General features: G+C 32.6%; 2 protein-coding genes across 2 annotated transcripts; both read right to left on the bottom strand.

Annotated features, from left to right (window-relative positions):
* Positions 1-3,043: 3,043 nt before the first annotated feature.
* Positions 3,044-5,195, bottom strand: LOC18038632 (protein HEADING DATE 3A). The gene is made up of 4 exons (XM_006428936.2): positions 4,968-5,195; positions 4,792-4,853; positions 3,806-3,846; positions 3,044-3,273 (listed from the first exon to the last, which is right to left on the bottom strand). Exons 1-4 carry the CDS (start codon positions 5,166-5,168, stop codon positions 3,044-3,046), a joined length of 534 nt encoding a protein of 177 aa, XP_006428999.1. The 5' UTR covers positions 5,169-5,195.
* Positions 5,196-18,664: 13,469 nt separating this feature from the next.
* LOC112097359 (extensin-like) lies at positions 18,665-19,207 on the bottom strand. The gene has a single exon (XM_024182554.1). It carries the CDS (start codon positions 19,205-19,207, stop codon positions 18,665-18,667), a length of 543 nt encoding a protein of 180 aa, XP_024038322.1.
* Positions 19,208-20,998: the final 1,791 nt, after the last annotated feature.

The raw sequence follows: 20,998 nt of genomic DNA, 5'->3' as shown, positions 1-20,998 counted from the left end.
GAATGAAAGTAAGAGGCTTTGTTAGAATATCTGCAACTTGTTCATTACTTGGAATGTACCTGATCTCAAGCTCTTTTGCAAGTACCTTATCTCTTATAAAATGCATGTTTAACTCAATATGCTTGGTTCTTGAGTGATAGACAAGATTATTTGCCAATTCTATTGCACTGACATTATCACACCAAATTGTAGGTACTAATGTGCATATGATTTTGAGCTCACTGAATAAGGACTGAATCCATGTGATTTCTACACTTGCAGAGGCAAATGCTCTGTATTGACTTTCTGCACTCGATCTTGTAACAACTGATTACTTCTTTGATGACCAATATATTAGGTTGTCTCATAGATATATGCAGTATGCACCTATTGACTTTCGATCATCAACATCACAAGCCCAGTCTGCATTAGTGTACCCTGTGATCTTCATTTCTCCTCTAGCTGAAAATCTAAGACCAAAATCTTCAGTTTCTTTTAGGTATCTAAGAACTCTTTTGCAAGCTAAACCATGTTGAAGTGTTGGAGCTGACACATACTGGCTCAGTTTATGCACTGCAAATGCAATTTTTGGTATGGTCAAAATCAAATATTGTAAGCCCTCGACAATACTTTTGTAACTTGTTACAACTTTAATATATTACCCTAGATAACCTTTAGCTTCTTTATGAAGTTTAGACCCTGTCACCATTGGAGCATCACAGCCTTTGCATTCCAACATATTAGCTTTATTCAGTAGATCTCTAATATATTTCTTTTGAGACAGATAAATACTATCCTTGGCATAAGAGACTTCTATTCTAAGAAAGTATGATAATCTTCTCAAAGTCCTTTAAGGGAAAAACTTTGCTGAATTCAGAAACAAATCTTTCCAACTCTTCAATATTGAACCAATGATTAGAATATCATCAACATATACAATCAGCCATTCAACAAACCACATAACAAAATCAAAACAGAAAACTCACTTCACAACTATCACTAAATGATCACCATATCAAAATATGGTATCTTTAAACCAAAATTGTACACTGCCATTATATCCAATTCAGAACCTAACACGGTTCAAGAAGATCTAAATGATCAGAATTGGTACCAAGCAATGAGAGATGAGTATGAAGCCTTAATTAGAAATGAGACTTGGTCACTAGTACCACCTTCGGTTGAATATAAAGTTGTTGGGAATAAATGAGTATTTAGGATTAAACAAAATACTGATGGAAGCATAGCTAAGTACAAAGCCAAGTTTATTGCAAAGGGCTTTCAGCAGACAGAAGGTGTCGATTATTTGAGACCTTCAGTCCTGTTATAAAGTCATGCACTGTGAGAATTGTACTAAGTCTAGCTATAATGAATAAATGGATGATAAGGCAAGTAGATGTAAACAATACTTTCCTAAATGGAGAGTTAATTGAAGACATCTACATGTGCCAACCTGAGGGTTTTGTTGATCTACAAAAACCAAATTTCGTGTGTAAACTGAAGAATGCATTATATGGTCTGAAACAAGCTCCTAAAGCTTGGTATGAGAAGCTAAAAACGCGTTTGATTACAAATGAGCTTGCACAATTTATAACAAGACTGAGTGTATCTTCACTAATAGATGACAACAACCATCCAAGTAGAGTCTGATCTTGTGACCTCCAGTTTTGATACTCAGGATTATCAATTCGTTGAATAAATCCATCAGCTCCAATTCATTCTTCAGGTGCTTGTTTTGCTCCATTGATAAAACCTTCCAATCTATTGCCTCTAATTGAAGCTAAAACTTGTGAACGCCATGAAAGTAATTAGAACGATCTAACTTGATTGGATTGTTAAAAGAAAAAGTGATTTGAGTATGTTGATTTGCTTTTGTAGTTGTTGGATTTCTAGATATTGTTTGTTGATTGCTAGAGCTTGCTCTGTATGTCTCTGATACTATGTTGAAAAGCTTAAAATTGAGCTAATAATTTTTTTTAGAAGCTCAGAAAATTCATGAGAAAATGAAACTAGAATAATTTGGATTTTCTTTTTATTCACTTACATCACAAATGATGATCATTGTAGCATTTATACACGTTGCTTACAATATGAAAACATAATTAAAGCAAGGTTAACAATTGTAATAGAATCAAAAGCATGCTTAACTAATTAGCTGAGCTGGCATATATTTCCTAACTAACAAAGCTGATTGGACCTTAGCTCACACATGCTCCTCTTAGTTCACACGTGCTCAGTGTGCTTTCTTAACAAGCACCAAAAAAAAAAAAAGATAAATAGGTCATTTTCTTGATAGTTTATATGGAGAATATAAAATATAAATTTATTATAAGAAAAGTGCTTAAAACATAAAAAAAAAAGTACAAGAAAAAAATATTATTATTAATTTTTTTCACATCGAAACACATATTTCTTATTTTTCTTAAATTTTTTAATAATAAATATGAATAAAAGTGTATTTAAAAATAAAGATAATACTGTAAAATTATGTTGCCACCTAGTTATTTGTTATTATGAAAAATAGTAAGAGAATAAGTGGTATATATTGTTTTAGAAAGAGAAAATTAGTGATCTCCCTAAAAAAGAACATAATGAATAAAATAGGTTAAATTATTTTACATACAAATTAATTATTATTGCTATTTCCTTGCACAATTTAAATGGAATAATATTATTGGATACAAAAATTTTTAAAAAAACATATAATTAAATAACACAAATACCAAAACGTTCATTCGTGTCTTCGATTCAACATGGACAGCATCACCAAATAACATGCATACAATTATTTTTTTACAAAAAAAAAAAATTCCATCTCTTTTTATTACAATCTAATTAATTGTAAACAAAGTACAACAATCTTCCTTTCTCACTGTTTGAAGCATGTAACTTCATCTTCAGAGTACGTTACAATAAAATGTGAGAAAGCCAGAGAGGAAGATTAACCATGACATAATTATGTTAACACTAGCTAGCTAGCTCTTAATTTTGGATATATATATATATAGTGCGTGTGTATATGCGCGCGCGTGTGTAATTTGATATCAAATTAAGCATGTACGGATCATCGTGTCATAGTCCTTCCGCCGGATCCGCTCTCCCTCTGGCAGTTGAAGTAGACAGCGGCCACCGGAGGTCCCAGATTGTAAAGCTCAGCAAAATCCCTCGTGCTGAAGTTCTGACGCCACCCCGGTGCATAAACAGTCTGCCTTCCAAGTTGCCGGAACAACACAAAGACAAACCTGTGAATCCCCATCGTTGGCCTAGGGCTTTCATAGTTCACAATATCTTGGCCTGCATGCATATGTAATAATATATGCAAATGAAACAAATTAGCGAACATGTATAATTGACTAGTTGGTCAAGTGATAATGAAATATTTTGCTTCTTGCTTAACGAATAATATTCTGTGTGAAACCTAACTAAGAATGGCTCAGTCGTACAGAAATCCTAAAAGATTTAATAAAATGTATTTATTTTGGTTGTGGTTTTAATGAAATGTTGTTTAATTAAGGAGGGAAAAAGAGGGAAAAAGAAAAAATCACTGGCCACAGCCAATTGACAGATCGAGTATGGCAATGGATGAAAGAGATGGCGCTCTTACTCTGCAAGCAAAGAAGGGAAATAAGGAAAGGAAATGGAGGATAATTGTTTTAAATAAAAAACTTGAAAATTAACGACAAGATCTCTTGCCTTTGTCCACAAGGGGTAGAAAAAAGACCAAAAGCTATAGCTACAGTGTAAAAGCTGAAACATGAAACAACTCATTCACAAGTAGAAAGGACCGTGCAATATTGTTTGGTTTAATATAAAGTCTGGCACTCACCAAAGCTGGCCCCTGTGGTTGCTGGAATATCAGTCACCAACCTGAAATTTCATTTTCAAAAAGCAGCAAATTTCTAATTAATCCAAAGAAAAAAGGTGATCACTTACCGCGAACACATGTACTTGCAAGTTGTAATCATCACAATCAAGAAAACCAGAGGTAAGCATAAATGAGGGAGGTGGAATTTATGGGAAATAAGAGAACAAAATTGATGATGGATTCACCGCCATGTAGATATAAAATAAATTTATTATTAAAAAACAATAGAAAAGAGATGATAAGTTCGTGATGTTTTTTAGCGTTTTTTCCTTTCTTTTTTTTTTTGAGGTAAAGCTTAATTAGGTTCCTTCTAAATGTCGTATTTTTTTATTTAATAAAATTTCGTTGTTGGGGGGGGGAGCGAAGAAAGGATGAGAAATTATATACCAATATAATTGATTAGATACATGTGTGTAGGACCCCATAATGTTATCCCAGAATCGTATGACATATAAAGATACTTAGGTTGTTTAATTTGGTCCTTCTTGACTTCTTGTTTCTTGATGAAAGTTGCATGCAATCGAACAGTCAATGAAAAGATGAAATTATATAAATGAATGAATCACAAATAAACAGCCAACAAATATGTCGCTTTCATGATCTGCTCACATATGAAGCAAAATGGGATATATAGCTATGGCTTCCGATTACTCATAGTGAGAGAAAATCGAAAGTGATTTTTAGTGTTGCCTCAACTGCATGCTAAGTCTCTTAAAAATATTATGTCATTCCAAGGTGATCAATGGCACAGTGAATTAAGAGACAAAAAGAAAAAAAGAAAGAAAGAAAGGAACAAATTAAAATAAAACAATCATTCAAGATCAACGGCACACTAAGTTAATACTCTCATGAGAATTAGAAAATTTTCTTCCTTGTTAATAATAATAATAATAATAGTATATGTATGTTTTAATGTGTGTTTTTGAGATCTAGAAAAGAGCACTTACCAATGCAAATACTCCCTAAGGCTGGGGTCACTTGGGCTCGGTGCATCAGGATCAACCATTACCTGAAACAGTTGCAGCAAATGCCCACCGTATAAAAGACCTAGAAAGCAGTAGCCACAAGTAGAAGCAGAAGCAGCAGAAGCAAAAGGAAAAAGCAAAGGCTTATTAATTATTACCAAAGTATAAAATGTCCTAAGATCATCACCACCAATTTCAACCCTAGGCTGGTTCAGAACTTCAGAAGGTTTGAGCTCACGGCCATTATTAACATCCTTGTTTAAATAGGTAATCCTCATAGGAATTGTTCTTGTAAAATTGTCAAGAACATCACCAACAACGCGGCCAAGAATAAGAGGATCTCTGTCCCTGCTAGACATATCAACAACGCTAAACACAAACAAACACTCAACAACACTTAGCACAAACAAATACACGCACACACAGCCTACAAAAGTAGTTGTAAGACTATTCAAGTGATGAAATTTTGTTGGTAGGATGGATGATGAATTACGAGTTGTGTGAAGCTATTTATATAACTTTTCTGTGGTGCCGCTTTTATTTTTAGCACCACTCATAGAAAGAATCTCACTTTATATTGATTAGTTCTTTTCTTGCTTGTAAGTTTCCTACCTTTGATTCCTCGCTGGATCGAATGTTGATGACTCAAACATAAAGTGAAGTGGACCTGTTTATCTTTCTATATTCCGATTGAAACAAACAACAGAAATTTATTGTATTTATATGTGATAAACCATACAATCAGTAACTACAGCTCACCGAATATTATTAGCTAGCGGCAAATATCTCGACAAAATCACAATAAAGATGAGCATCTCCAAGATTTGGCATCAATGACCCCTGTATGCTAGACACAATCTTTATTCTAAGCTAGTATCACTTGATAATATTAATATTCCTTATGCACAAATGATATCTAGACATACATAAGACAGCCTGTCTAGTCTTTACACTAAAAGATTTGGCTGACTTTGATACTTGTATATAAGTTTGTAGCTCTCTCGTTTTTATACACATCAAGAAAAAAATTGTCAGCATAATATTCCTTTTCATGGTATCAGAGCACGTTATGGCTCCTGGTGCAACCTCCTCTTCTTCTTCGTCATCTCTTCCTAAAGAGCCAACCCGAAACAGCCAAGCCTTTCCACCAATGTTCCAGCCTTGTCTCCGTGAGACTTAACTCTACAAATTTTCTTCTGTGGCGATCTCAAATCCTACCCCTCATTCGAAGCCTCGGATTATCCCACCATATTCTTTTGTCTGAAAAGCCACAAGAGAAAATTTTACAGAAAGATGGAGAAATTGCTGAAAATCCCGAATTGATCTCATGGGAAAGCAACGACAGTTTGCTTACGTCTTGGTTGTTAGGACTTATGACAGAAGAATTGTTGAGCTCCAATATAGGCATGGAAACAGCCTCTCACCTCTGGACATCTCTTGAAGATCAGTTACTTCCTATAACCAAAGAAAAGGAAGTGAAGTTCTAACAATATGCTTGGAAAAAAACTAAGCTTTTATTTAATTTCAGAAATACGTTCAATCAATAGACACTTGGAATTAATTGTTTACTGTTCACAAAACTTTTTACCGGCGTTGACCAAGGTTTGACCGAACCTTGACCAGCCGCTATGGCCACATCGGCTGCTGGTGATGATGATCGACCAATGCTGGAACCTCCTCCTCCTGCCGGCGGCCATCAAACAAACCGGCAGACCTCAAAAACACCACTCCCAACCCAAAAAACCAAAACAAACTCACGGCCTCCTTCCTCTACTCAAGCACCAGAAATTTCAACCAATTTGAACACATCTGACACCATTTCCAGGTCTCTGCGACCATACCTCCCCCATCTTGACACAAATCGGCAGCTAAAAACATCAAAAAATCCATCTAAAAAAAAATCCAGTTCACGGCATTTACTCCCTACCAAACCGGTTGCTGCAGCTTCTATTTCGAACACCGCGAACGGTTCTAAACGGCAATTAATCTCATCTGAATGCCAATCCAACCTCGATCTGCCATTGCCACCGTCGTTTGCTACCGGATCCTGCGATACCAGCTCACGGACAACACACCTTCGAGCTGCCACTGACACGCTTCCAGCAGCTAATCCCGGTCAGTCTTGGCCTCGGGAACTCGTGTGTGACGATCGGGAGCAGCCAAACCATCTCCAGCAACCGGAAACCGCGATGGCAGCACCTGCAGAAAATTCAAACCCAACGGTGAACAGTACCAACTTGATAGCCGCCCTCATCGCTGCGGCCATCGGCACGATACTGCTGCAGATGCGGAGAAGCAGCCGCCGCCCTCTATTTTGCAAACATCACAAAACCCTAAGTCCAACCGGGTTTCAACAAATCAAACCCAAACCCGCGACCCGAATAATCCAGCCCAAATACAAAACCAAAAAAACCCAAACCCATACCGGCCACAAAATCCAAATCCAAACCGGTGACCCACAAAGCCAAAGCCAAACCCAAAGCACCCAATCCGATTCCAAGCCCAAAACCAAAGGAGCGAATTGCGTGGGATATATACCGTTTCCCTCAAAATACCCAAAACATACCTCCATCTATTAAAATTTATAACTTTACAAATACATACTTAAAAAAAAAGGAAAAATACAAAAATAACCTCAATAAAATGCCACAAAATTGAACTGATTCCCTCCCAAAATCATAAAGTCAAGTAAACAAAAAGAAAAGGGAAAACTCCTTGAAGAACAAGCCGCCCCTACTCATTCTGCACTTTAGGTATCACCACCGCCTCAGCCGTGTCACCACCACCTTGTCTTGCCTCCGTCATTGATTACTAGGTAAGTAATTTTCATTTTCTTCTTTCTCCTACAAATATTCAAAGAAAAATTTTAGGGTTTTTGCTGAAAATAGTAAGTGATTTAGTGAATTGGGTATACTTTATAGGATTACTGAAAATGGAAAGAATTAGAAGTATAACATGAACAATGTAATACAATATATCATGAAGAGACATACAAAAACAAATGTTAGACATCATATTTTTATTTGATGAACTTTAGATTTATTTTGTTTCCTCAATGGATTTTGTATTCTTATTTTTATTTGAATGCAACAATTAAGATTTGGCAAAGAGAAGTTGATTAAAGAATCATGTGGGTTAGTTTTCCCAATTTTTGCTTTGTGGTTGGAGAAAGGATGTGTTTAGTTTTGAAACATTAGGATCCAATTTTAAAGGTTATTTGATTGTGTTCATTGGACCTACCTTTTATTGATTATTGTTTTGAATTTTGTTATAAACATATTGTTTTGGAAATTTGTGAAATCAAGGTTGTGGTGTAAGAATCTATATGTGTTGTGTTCTAAATTCTAATCATCACATGAGATAAGTACTATATTTGTGGAGTTATTAATTTTAGGGAGTAAATACAACAATGATTCTGTGTTTTTAGACCAACGAATTGTATACTATATTGCAATATAAAGTGATTGTCGAAGATTATATCATAGATTCATAGAATAACCATATTGTTTTCATCTTATCTAGCGCGACATAATTCTCATGTCGTACAAAGGCATAACAATAAACACATAAAGTAACAGCCTGCATGTTCATAATCATATTAGCTTTTATTATAGTGCCACTTGATATGATTAAAACTAGGTTGTAGGTGTTTTGGTACTGACCCAAATGCAGGCTAGTTATTTTTCATACTCTAGTAAAAATTAGAGTCGGATACCTAAAATCAGGCTTAGAGTTCAATTATGAACTGGAAAATAGTTGTTGGCATGTATTTAGCGTAATAACATTTGGATTGTTTAGTATCAGGCTTCATATGATTAGTTTATGACTCATTTAACCTCTAGGTAAAACCTTTTGCTTGATCCTGTAGGTTCTAGACTATATACCAAAAAGATCATGCCATCCGATGATAATTTAGATAACGATGATAAGAAAGCGCTTTTAGTAAAAGTGTCTAATATGTCATCATTAAAAGCACTTTCACTTATAAAGCAACGTCTCACATAGCAACAATATGAAATGTTTAAGGAAACATGCTTTGGTCATTTTGTGTACCTTCAAGATCTACAATTCTCTGGCCAAATTGTTCATGCATTATTATTACGGTATGTGAGATCAACTGAGAAGACAATGTACTTCAAAGTAGGACAAAAAGAGTGCAGATTTTCTATGCTTAAGTTTGCCTTAATTACAGAATTGAAATGCCATAAAGAACATAATCTTCTAGTACATGAGAAAAACAATGGTGATAATAAATGTGATGGGTTTATGGGGGGCAATCATGAATTTATTCAAAAGCAATTACAAAAAGTTTTTTCAACAGCCCAGTCCAATAATGATACCTTAATGGTAAAGTTTGTCATGCTATATTTCTTAGAGTTTGTGTTGTTAGGAAATGAGCCCAAGAATAAGATTGATGACCTCTATATTCGTCTATTAGACAACTTTAAAGAATTTAATAATTATCCTTGGGTTCGCTTGTCATTCGAGGCAACAATGTTAAGCTTGAAGAACACAATTACAAGAAGAAACAAAAGAATTGGTTCATTAGATCCAAACACATAAGATAAATACAACCTTTATGGTTTTCCATTTGCGTTTCAGGTGAGAATGCTTATTTATTTATTTTATAATAAATACATGAATTTTATATGATATTGATGTAGTGTTGTAATATTGCAGGTGTGGACATACGAGGTCATTTCTGAATTCGGCCAAAAATTTACAACCAAAAAGGGTGATTTAAAGGTTCCAAGAATTCTTAAGTGGTTTTGTAAGAATAAGATTATGAATGATGTAATTAATAAAGCCTTAAAAGAGGAAGACACCGTAAGTGTTTCACGCTTATTTAAGTGCGAACCATTAACATGAATTATTTAGTTTAACTTAAGTTATTTAGTTAAAGCATTAATACTTTCTTAGTATAACTTAATTAACATCTATATTACATAGCTTACTGTAGCGACAACATTGCATGCCACCGGAAGTGATTGAAGTAATGAGATTGCACAACATTACATGCAATGGTTATTGGCTTCGGAAAATGAGTGGAAGCAAGAGCTTGGCGAACTCAATGCTGTGAGTGGCGATACAACGAACTAAATTCTGCGCATTCAAATGTGCAAATGCAGCAGCAAGTTGATGTTGTTATGGATGATAGGCATGCAACCATCACTGATGATATTTCACACACACCATTCTATACACTCTCCCCATGATTTTTTTTCTACGGCACGTAATGCATCTACTTTTCAGAGAACAACACCATTCCATGAAAAAAGAAGCAAAAATGTAAGTTAGTTGATTTGTTTAAAAATATTTTGAGATTTTTATTTATGAAATTAACTTAGCAATATATCTTAAAATTCGTAGGTCACTCCGCCTTGTCGTGTCTCCATAGGTGATCATGTTGCTCCAACGTTTCAGAAAATTTATGATAGATTAAGCAAAATCGAGGAAAAGGTGCAAAAGATTGATGTGTTGGAAGCAAAGCTTGACAACATTACCAAAGACTTATGGAGAACGACGAAGTTACTCGAGAAGTTTCTAGCATCTTCTAATGTAGGCAAAGATAGTTTCATTGATCAGGTTTACAACATTTTAAACACTTTTATAAGCGATTTTTATTTTTTATTTTATATTTTTACGTTTACTTCAGTGGCTTAGACAAAATTGAAGTTAAATTCAGTTGACTACAATTATGAGAGAATTCTAAATTTTGTTATATTTATTCATAATACAATCACCTGCACATGATCCTCTTACCTCAGTGGCTTCTGATGTAGACATAGATAAAATTGATGTTCATGTTTGTAATATTAAATCTAGTTGAAGTTAAATTCAGTTGGCAACGATTATGTAAAGAATTCTAAATTATGTTGTATTTATCTGTAATACAACAACCTGCACATGATCCTCATATCTCAGTGGCTTCTCATGTAGACCATGATAAAATAGATGTTCAGGTTGGTAATATTAAATTCAGTTCGTGTTGAATTTAATTGATAGCAATTATGTAGAGAATTCAAACTTTTGTTGTATTTATCCATAATACAGCCACATGAACATGATCAGCAAACATCGAGGGTTGCTCATGTAGATGCCGATAAAATTGATGTTTAGGTTGGTAATATAAAATTAAGTTCGTGTTGAATTTAGTTGCTAGCAATTATGTACAAAATTTGAAATTTGATTGTATTTATCCGTAATACAACTATCTGCACATGATCATCAAACCGCAGGGGCTGCTCATGTAGATGCCGATAAAATTGATGATGAGGTTGGTAAATTTAAATTTGGTTCGTGTTGAATTTAGTTACTAACAATTATGTACAAAATTCTAAATTTGATTGTATTTATCCGTAATACAGCCACCTGCACATGATCATCAAACAACAGGGGTTGCTCATGTAGATGCCAATAAAACTGGTGTTGAGGTTAGTAAATTTAAATTTAGTTCGTGTTGAAATTAGTTACTAGCAACTATGTACAAAATTTTAAATTTTATTGTATTTACCTGTAATACAGCCACCTGTACATGGTGTAATTAACATTACTGATGAACTTTCTAACAAATCTGACTACAAAAAAGGATGCAAAGAACAAGATTGTGTTCCATTAGAACAACATTATCTAAGAAAAAAAAAGAAAAAAATCAGTATATGTTAGCACACCTTACACTGACCCTTGTAAGAAGTCACGAAAGGATGCAGTAACTGAATCAAAAGGTCCAATAAACTTTGATGATTGGATGCGTAATGACAATATGGAGGCGTAAGTTTCTTTTATTCTTTTTTTTGTTTTAGGGTTGATTATATTTATTCAAGTTGCTATGTAATAATATTTCTTGCTTTTTATGGTAGTTTGACAGTAAGGTGGCCCATCCACAACGCAGATAAAGATTTCTTCTGTCGATTATGCAAACCAAGAGCATGGATATCTAGCACAGTAATAATTTTTGTTAGGTACTTTAATGAATATGTTAAACAATGCATATAATACCATGAGGTAAGAGTCTACACACACACACACACACACACACACACACACACACACACAAACACACACACACACACAGGTATAAGTAATTTGAATAAACGATCGTACGATTCTGTAAAGATTATTATATTGACTTTGCAAATCTAAAATTGGCATTCATAGATTTTCAATACGACTTCATAACATCGTTTTATTTCTTTTGCACTTTTAGTAAAAATGAAGGCATGCTAAATTTTTCATTTCAGTGTAAAACTGACTTCGACAGTGATTATATATTAGTTTTGAATAATGTCCTAAATAATATTTTGGATGTGAAATCACTTATTTAATTCCCTTTATTTCAAAATACAAAATATAAGTAGAGAATGTTTAATTAGAAACCTCGTTACTAAAATAAGCAAATCGTAAGAATAAATTGGTTTAATTAGAAACCTAGTTGCTAGGATAAGCAAATCATAAGAATAAATTGGTTTAATTAGAAGCCTAGTTGCTAGAATAAGCAAACCTGAAGCATTTGAGATCATCATACGAAATATTTTGTACCATGAGATCGTCCTAAAATGTTTAGTGTTTGATATACATTTGCAACAGTAGTTTACTAATTATAATAATTTTCTCCATAATTTTCATTCCACAATAACTATAACTTAAAAACTACAACACTAATGAGTAGTAGTACACAGTTTAAGGATTATCATATCCAAAATATTCTAAACAATTATATTAATTGCGCAAGAAAGGGTTGAACGGCTACAAAAAGACTGTGTTATATACATGTCGTTTAGATAGCCAGTTTTGACCAAAAAAACACATTTGTTCTTGAGAAATTTAAAATCAAGAGTCTTACCTAGTCCACAGATTTTATTCTCATTTGTTATGTTTTATTATCTCCTAATAATTTACAACAAAAAATTAAATATTTTTCATAAAAATTTAATTTTTATTATAAAAAATTAATTTTTATTATAAATTAAAAAATTAGTGTATCATCTAGATTGAACTTAAAATATTTTTAATGAGAAAATTATCAGCCATCTACCCTAAATTTACTCCATTATAAAAAATACTACAAAAGTTTAAACTTATTTAATTTTACACCCAATGTATACAATTTGTATCCATCATCTACTAAAATGATATAATTAGTTAAATACCCTTACAAAACAAGGAAACAAAACCAAACACAAATTATAGTGATAATTATTTGTACGGATAATTCTATTTTTTCAGTGAATAATTGATAAAAATTGTAAATAATGAATAGAAATCCATAAATTCAAACTTTTACAATTTTTTTTATAACAAGATAATTTTTAAGTAGATGACTAATAATTTTTAGTATATATACTAAATAAAAGTAGGGGAGTGGGCAAAACCCATATCACCATCGCTTGAAAATCACTTGTTGAAATAAGTTTGATCAAAAGAGTAATATACAATAGGGAAATATATCAAGGGAATTCGATAAGCTAGGACAAAAATACACTGCATTCATATATGACCATCCTAACAGCAATCCTACTAGCCCTACTTTTTGGTCTAATGTAAATTTTGCACTTTTATGTCGTGTGCCGTTAGACTGTGATTAGCTGAAAACAATTAAATTTTTAATAAGGCTTCCTTTCTATATGAATATAGTGTGTGTGTGTGTGTGTGTTGACACATAAGTTTATACATCGTTTTGTGTGGATGTGATCATGTATCAGAATCAAAACTTGGATTGCATACATCATATGGAAAAGTTAATAGAAACCATGATTAATTTGGAGACTTTTTACATAATTATTGCATATTTAATTGATAATAACATTAAGATAACTAATAATTTGAAGACTATTACATGCAAACGGGAGGAATTAATGATCACTCCTTTAATTTTATTGCCGAGATAAACTTACATTATTATGAAAAGCCCCTAATTGGAACACGAGGCCTTGGAGGTTCATGCATGTTGCTGAAGAAACTTGTTTTCATTTAAATATCTAGCTGGAATCGAAGAAGAATGGCCTGGGGGTGGTGGATCGGGATATAAAACTGCAGGGCTCCCATGTGAACCAGGAGGTCTCGGAGGTTTCTTTATTTGGCCGTCGGGGGGCAAATGATGAAGATGAAAAAGTTTGTCCCCCGGGATCATTCCGAAATTCATCTGAAATTTTCTGGCATCAGCTTGGCAAAAGCCAAAGCCTGAAGCCAGGGCAAGCATAAAAGCAATGAACAAAGCTTTTTGATCTCCCATTGTGATTATGTTTATTCATGCCCTTCTTCATTGGTTTTTGTAGGTTTTTGTAACGCTAACAACGCTCTTAATATAGTAGAATTTGGTTACTAGAATTAGGTTATTCATATAAGGAATTAAATAACTATCTGATTATTGGGCTAAATGAGTAACAAATCAAATTCTGATACCGGTAGATTTACTTATTTTGTGAAGATTGTACGTTATTCATATTCTTTAAAGCTAGAATGTCACAGTCAAACAATATCTAGAAGTTATATTCAAGTTCCACGTGGAAAATAACGGTAATTAAATCGAATCCGTTAGATAAAGATAAAATTTATTTCTTTACATATATATAGGCTTCACAACTTAATTAGATAATGAAAAGGACTCAAACCTTTTTTTTAAAAAAAGAACAATTATATACAATTGAAATAAAGTCAATGCAGGAGACTCTTACCCTCCATTTTAGAGTTAAGTAGAAGAAGTACTAACAAACTCAGCCAAGTAACCACTGGTAAAAAGGAATATGATGATTTGGGTAGTATTTACATTTTGGATTGAAGTAGGAATCCTGAGGAGTGGGAGTTCAGGGATAGAGAATGTAGAATGAGAGTGAGCGTAAATTGTTTACTTACACTAGAATGAGAGAATGAAATTAAAATCAAAACTCAATTTATGTTTTTTTTTTGTCTTAAATTGGAAGTAAATGGTTCCAAATTATAGTTTACCCTTATATAAAGAATTATAGTTTTTAATTCAAAATTAATAAAAAATTATATTTGAAAATAAAATATTTATTTTATTATATTTGTAAATTAATAATAATTAATAATATTTTTAATTATGTAAATTATATTTTTTATTAATTTTAATTTTAATTATGTAAATAAAAAATTATTGATAAAAGCAACACAAATTAAACATTATTGCTAATGATATAATAAAAATTTAATATTTTCTTAGAATAAAATATTTATTATTATTAATTACTGATATTAAATAAATATAATAATATTATATTTTCAAATAAAAATAGTATATAGTAATATTATTAGTTCTTTACGAATATAATATTATTATATTTAAATAAGTTTAATATTAGTATTTTTAATAAATGTAATTTATAAAATAATATGATAATATTATTTAAATAATATGATATTATTTATTTTATTTTATTAAATATAATTATATTACATTTAATAAAATAAGGGTAAAAAAGAAGAGGGCAGAGTGGATTCCAACTCCCACTCCCCCTATGGAAGTAGTAATCACACTCTCCACTTCAAAAAAAAGTGGAAATTTTCACCTCTACTCTAAAATTTGTAAGTAAACACTAAAGTATGAGGAATTAATATTACTCATTTTCACTCCAATAAGTGAACATAACATTAAATAAGTAATTTTAGAAAAAATAGGCTTGGTGAATTGTGAGCTTAGGCCGGGCTTTTCCAAGCCTAGGCACAAGCCCATATTACTGTAAATAAACCTAACCCTTTAAAAACCCGTCAAAGTTTAGATGGGACAGGCCATCCAAGCTCGGCTTGGGCTTTCCATTAATTATGAAATAAAATTTTTAATAAAGTAAAAAAAATTAATTTAAAGATAATTATCTAATACATAATAGAATAATAACCTAATACATAACTATTAGTAGCACAACATAATAAATCACAAATTTTAATATAAAAACATATTAATTTAACATTTTGAGGTTTTTTAAAATTTAATTTAATTCTTTATTTATAAATAAAACAATTTAGTTTTTTAAAGGCCCTTAACTAGACCCAATTTATGCAGACTTTATATTTTTCAATCCTATGCAGGTCAGTTTTCAGACATGTGGGCTTGAGTCGGGCCGGCTTGGACTTTTTTACGAACCCTAAGAAAAAAAATATGGATAGAAATTTTTAGGTATAGGCACCTTCATTTTTTTTTTCAATTGCAGACATACTATAAAATTTTATAATTTAATAAAGTATTTATACTAATTCTGTTAAATCATATAATTTAATAACTTGTCCATATGAAAACAATGAGAGCCTCTCTCTCTATATATATATATATATAATAACGAAAAAAATTCCCATAATTTGGAAATTAATGACAAAAATCCTTGAAGTTTCTAAAAACTTAAGAAAAAAAATACAATTTTTTAAAATTTCAATGACTACTAATAGAATTGCTTTGAGACCCACTGAGAATCATGACATATTAAATAGCCTCAAATGATGGTGAACGATTTTAGGATACGGACGGTGGTGCGTGGTGGGGCTGCCTACAAGAACTAGAGGCGCCAAGTTTGATACAAATGTTTATGATTAAGAAGTTCAAGTGAAAATGGGATACTGAATCTATTTCTTTCTTTTATATTTATGTTTATACAAGTTTGATACAAATATGGTTAGCAGCCCGCCGAAGTGAGATTTGACAAGAGGAGAATTTGAATTGCAAACTTGGGCCGGCTGTGCTAGGGCTCTTCTTTCCCTTTCTTTCTATTATATTTAAATTAAAAAATATTAAAAACTTAATATTAAAATAAAGATATTTGGGTCTGGGTTTCAGATATATGAGTTCACCTAAACTTATATTCAGATCCAAACTCGGATACGTCCGGGTTTAAAAAATGAATTTAGTTTCGCATTATGTATTCGGGTTTAAAAATTGAATTCAGTTTCACATTTAATTTAACTCTAGTATGGGATCAACTCGGACCAAAATATCTGAGTTCGTCTGGGTTCGAGTTATGTTGTCATCCCTAATTATAAGTGAGTTTTGGAGAGACAGAAAATTTTAGGTTTTAGTCTAAACGCCTCATTTTGATTTTATCATTTACATACAAATTTTTTATTCTAAAAACTTATTTTCCATCTAAAATGGACCATTTTACCTTTCTTTTAATAAAATACTTATTTAAAATTTGGTCAAACATAGTCAATATTAAAATTCTGTCACAAAATTTTTAATAGAATATATTTTTATCATTACTCTATCATAAATTCTTAATAGACACAAATTGTATCATAAGTACATCATTATCATTTGATAGACCATAATTTTATAATGACCTGTCATACTTTCATAATTTAACAATTTTTGTCATAACGTATCAGCCATCTATTACTATTTTTCTTACAATGATTATTTTATTGCAACATAACCCTAAAACGTAAAAAATAATATAAAGTAGAGGACTCGCCTACGTTGCAACGTACCACGATTTTTGTCCACATTCGTAATGGCCGTAGGATTGGGAGCGCTTCCATCCAACGATTCATGAAATTAATTTCCAATTGAAGTGCGGTCGTATGAGGTTGAAGTAAATTTGAAATCGCAGTAGAGAAATTGAAGACGATTATATCGGTGTGGCAGCCAACTACGGCCGACATTGGGCGGAGCCAAAACGCTAGGAAATAGGCAAATGTAATTATTTAGAAAAATGATGGAAAGAAGTATGTTTCATTCGTTCATTAGCCGTTCGATCGGACGCAGCAAGTAACTACTGATAAGAAATTGTAAATTTTGTTTGAAAGATTTAATTGTGGTAATTAGGTTAGGATTGTCGGTTATGGTTTTTTATGGAAGAATTAGAGAAGAGGAGAATGCTTTCCAGGAGCATGTCTAATTTCTTTGTAACAAGTGCGGGGCGGAATAAGCAAGAGGATATTTGGCAATTGGTGAAGAAATTGAAGAAGTAGCATGCATTTCGTTTTCAGTAAACTTGTACATTTCCTTCTCCAAGAAATTTCTCGCCTCTTCCTCCTTCAATCCACTGCTACTTGCAATAAAATTAAACATTGACAATTTGTTGCCTATATCACCTCATCGCACTCTTATCAATAAATATAATCGTTTTTAGTTTCATCAAATTATGAATAGCAACTCTTTCAAACCACAAGTAACCATTATTTTTTTTCCACAAATTACCTTCTTCATCCGGTTCGTACTGCACATAGTAAGTCAAACAGACGCGCTATTCCCTCTACTTTCGGCCATGGGGAATTCTTATACTTTCAGCACCGCAAATAGTGGGGATTGCAGCTTGTTGCTACATTTGTCTAATTAAATCACCTACACCCTCTGCTTTCTTTGCCTCTTGCCACCCAAATCGTTCTGCTAACAACCCAGGTACCATCTTCGATTAATCCTCCAAATATTTTCTCTAAGAATGTGCGATCCTCTTGTTTAGGCGACAACCCTTTATTTCTCTTTTGTCGTGAGTAAATCGTCTCTCTTCTTCTTTTAGGTTTCAACTGTTTCAAACCAAGGCTTCCTCAATCGCCATTAATTAAGTAAATAACCGGTTTCAACGGTTGCCTGTACACCCATTTTTTTACAACTGACTAAACTGAACCGTTGGATGGAAGCGCATGTGGACAAAAAGCGTGGTATGTTGCAACTTTTGCAAAGTAGGAGGACCCATAAGTAGATAACTTTAATGATTATAATTTTAAGTAAAAACTTTTATGTTAAAATAACTCTCTCTAATATGAAACATATGAAACTGATACATCAAGCAAATGTAACATATGGGCCATGTTAAAGATCATGACCGGAGAGTGTGCTTATTGTTATTAACAGGCCTGCATAAGCGTATATGCATTCCCTTAGACTACTTACCAAATTCTTTTAACTCTTCTACACAAGATTCTTCAACGATGGTGGTGATGGTGGTGGAGTTTCATATTTTGGCGGCCCACGGTAAGGCCCAGAGTAGAGAATTCTTTCGAACTTAGAAAGCGGTGCAGGCACTCCCTTAGGCACCGGTGGCGATGGTGGGATTTCGTAATTTGGAGGCCAATGAGAAGGTCTAGAATCAAGAATTCTTGCAGACATACAAGGCGGTGTAAGCACTCTCTCAGGCAACGGTGGTGATGGTGGTGGGATTTCGTACTTTGGAGGCCCATGAGAAGGCCCAGAATAAAGAATTCTTTCGGACTTAGAAGGCAGTGCAGACACTCTCTTAGGCAACGGCGGCGGCGGGGGGATTTCGTATTTTGGAGGCCCATGAAAAGGCCCCGAATAAAGATTTCTTCTAGAATGGGAATTCCAATCTTTGGATTGCCCTGGTTGGATAGTCAGTGCTAGTGAAAAGGGCACAAGCAACAACATCAGAACAGTTACTCTCATTCTTCCTTTGCTTTGATTTATGGAGGATTTTTGCATACTACCATTGACCATAACCCTCTAAATACAAGAGTCTAGTCTAGAAATTTCCATTAATAATAGCACAACCCAAAAATACCATATGTACCAGATTGCATTTGTAGCTAGATAAGGAATATCAATTAATTTTCAGATAACTTTCTTTCTTGCTATTGATTCACATACTATGCACATGGAAATTCACAGACATTGCATGTGATTACATAACAAAGTATAGCGAAGTTGAAAACTATCTAGTGTTATTCGGGATTTATTAATTCACGTTTTATATGATTTATCTGATTTTAAATAAAATCTTTTGACACATACACTACGTGTGAAGAATAAAAATAGAGATACAAAGTGGTAAATACACCAAAATAGAAAATAATATATGGCATATGAAAAGGTATTCTAAGAACAAGAAATTGGAGACTTTCACTGTGACCTTATTAGATTGAGACTTTGCATGCGAAACAAAGGTAATAATAAGAATCACTCTTTTATTTGTTTACTGTCGCGAGAAACTTTAATATATGAACAGTCCCTTTGGCAACATTCCAAAATTTAAATCTTTAGAGTACAAAGAATGCCTTTGAGATGACCTTAGGGTAGATAGGGATTTACTTGTACTCAACTTTCATGTGAATCGGGAGTGTTTGGAGGTATTTTTCTTTAAAATTTTTTTTGAGAGATTATTAGTTTTCTCTACTAAAATTAATATATACTACTTACTCCCTAAGGTTTTCATAATATTTAAAAATCTCCTTAACAAAAAAAAATTTAAGGGAAAAAAGAAATAAATAAGTTATTTACTTGATATTTTATCTTGGGAATATAAAGCAATAGTTACTATAAGAAAAATGTTCAAAAAATAACTAAAAAGCAAAGGAAAAATGCTTTTAATCTTTTTATTTAAATCTCAATTTATATGATTTATTTAATTTATAATCAATATGAATAAAAGTGCATTTGGAGATAAGAGTAATACTATTAAATTATGGTGCCAGGGATTATTGGGTATTATGAAAACAGTAGAGGGTAAATAGTATATATTGATTTCTATATATTAATTTCAGTAGAGGTTAAATTGAGATTCTCCTTTTTAGCCTTCACAAAATTCAACAAAGCCAGATGGCCGGGGATGGCGAATCCAGATAGAAAACTACGGGGCTCCCATGTGAATCAAGAAGTCTCAGAGGTTCTTTATTTATGATGATGAACAATTGTAGCCTGAAGCCAGTGTAAGCATAATAGCAATCAACAAAGCCTTTTGATCTCCCATTGTGATTGTGTTCATGCTTTTATAATTTATTGGTTTTTATAGGTTTCTATAATGCTACCAATGCTCGTAATGTGTAACAAATAAACGAACTTCCAATCTAAATATTGGGCTAAATGTGCAACAAATCAAATTTAGATATGAGCATACTTATTTTGTGAATTTTTTACATGTGATTCATATCACATCCTTTAAAGATGGTAATTAAATCGAATCTATTAGATAAAAGATAAACTTTACACTAAAAAAAAAAATTGTACAGTTGAGGTATTTCTTTATACGCTTCACAACTTAATTAGATAATGAAAAGGAATATGACTTAAATAAGTAAAGTTTAGCTAATTACAACATCAATGTATTTTTTGTTTTTGGTTTTTTTTTTAAGAAAGAGGAGTGGACAATGCGTAAATTACATTTTAGCCAGCTAAATTCCCAAGATTCAAATTCAAGTGCCCAATTAAATAAAGTTGATATCGAAGAGCACTTGGCCGACACATCGTTGTATTTGTCGTTAGAGTTTTGCTGATATTTCAAAATACTAATGT

This window comes from Citrus clementina, unplaced genomic scaffold (genome assembly GCF_000493195.1).
Source record: "Citrus clementina cultivar Clemenules unplaced genomic scaffold, Citrus_clementina_v1.0 scaffold_6, whole genome shotgun sequence".
NCBI classification, from domain to species: Eukaryota; Viridiplantae; Streptophyta; class Magnoliopsida; order Sapindales; family Rutaceae; genus Citrus; species Citrus x clementina.
Note: the sequence above shows the minus strand (reverse complement) of the source record. Positions and strands in the feature narration are given on the sequence as shown.

Bases quoted from the DNA above. Each gene is read 5' to 3' on its own strand.
- LOC18038632 (XM_006428936.2), bottom strand. From the start codon at position 5,168: ATGTCTAGCAGGGACAGAGATCCTCTTATTCTTGGCCGCGTTGTTGGT. The intron at 4,854-4,967 runs GTAATAATTAAT...CAACTGTTTCAG, and splicing joins TTAGGACATTTTATACTTTG to GTAATGGTTGATCCTGATGC. The intron at 3,847-4,791 runs GTAAGTGCTCTT...ATGAAATTTCAG, and splicing joins CTTAGGGAGTATTTGCATTG to GTTGGTGACTGATATTCCAG.
- LOC112097359 (XM_024182554.1), bottom strand. From the start codon at position 19,207: ATGGTCAATGGTAGTATGCAAAAATCCTCCATAAATCAAAGCAAAGGA.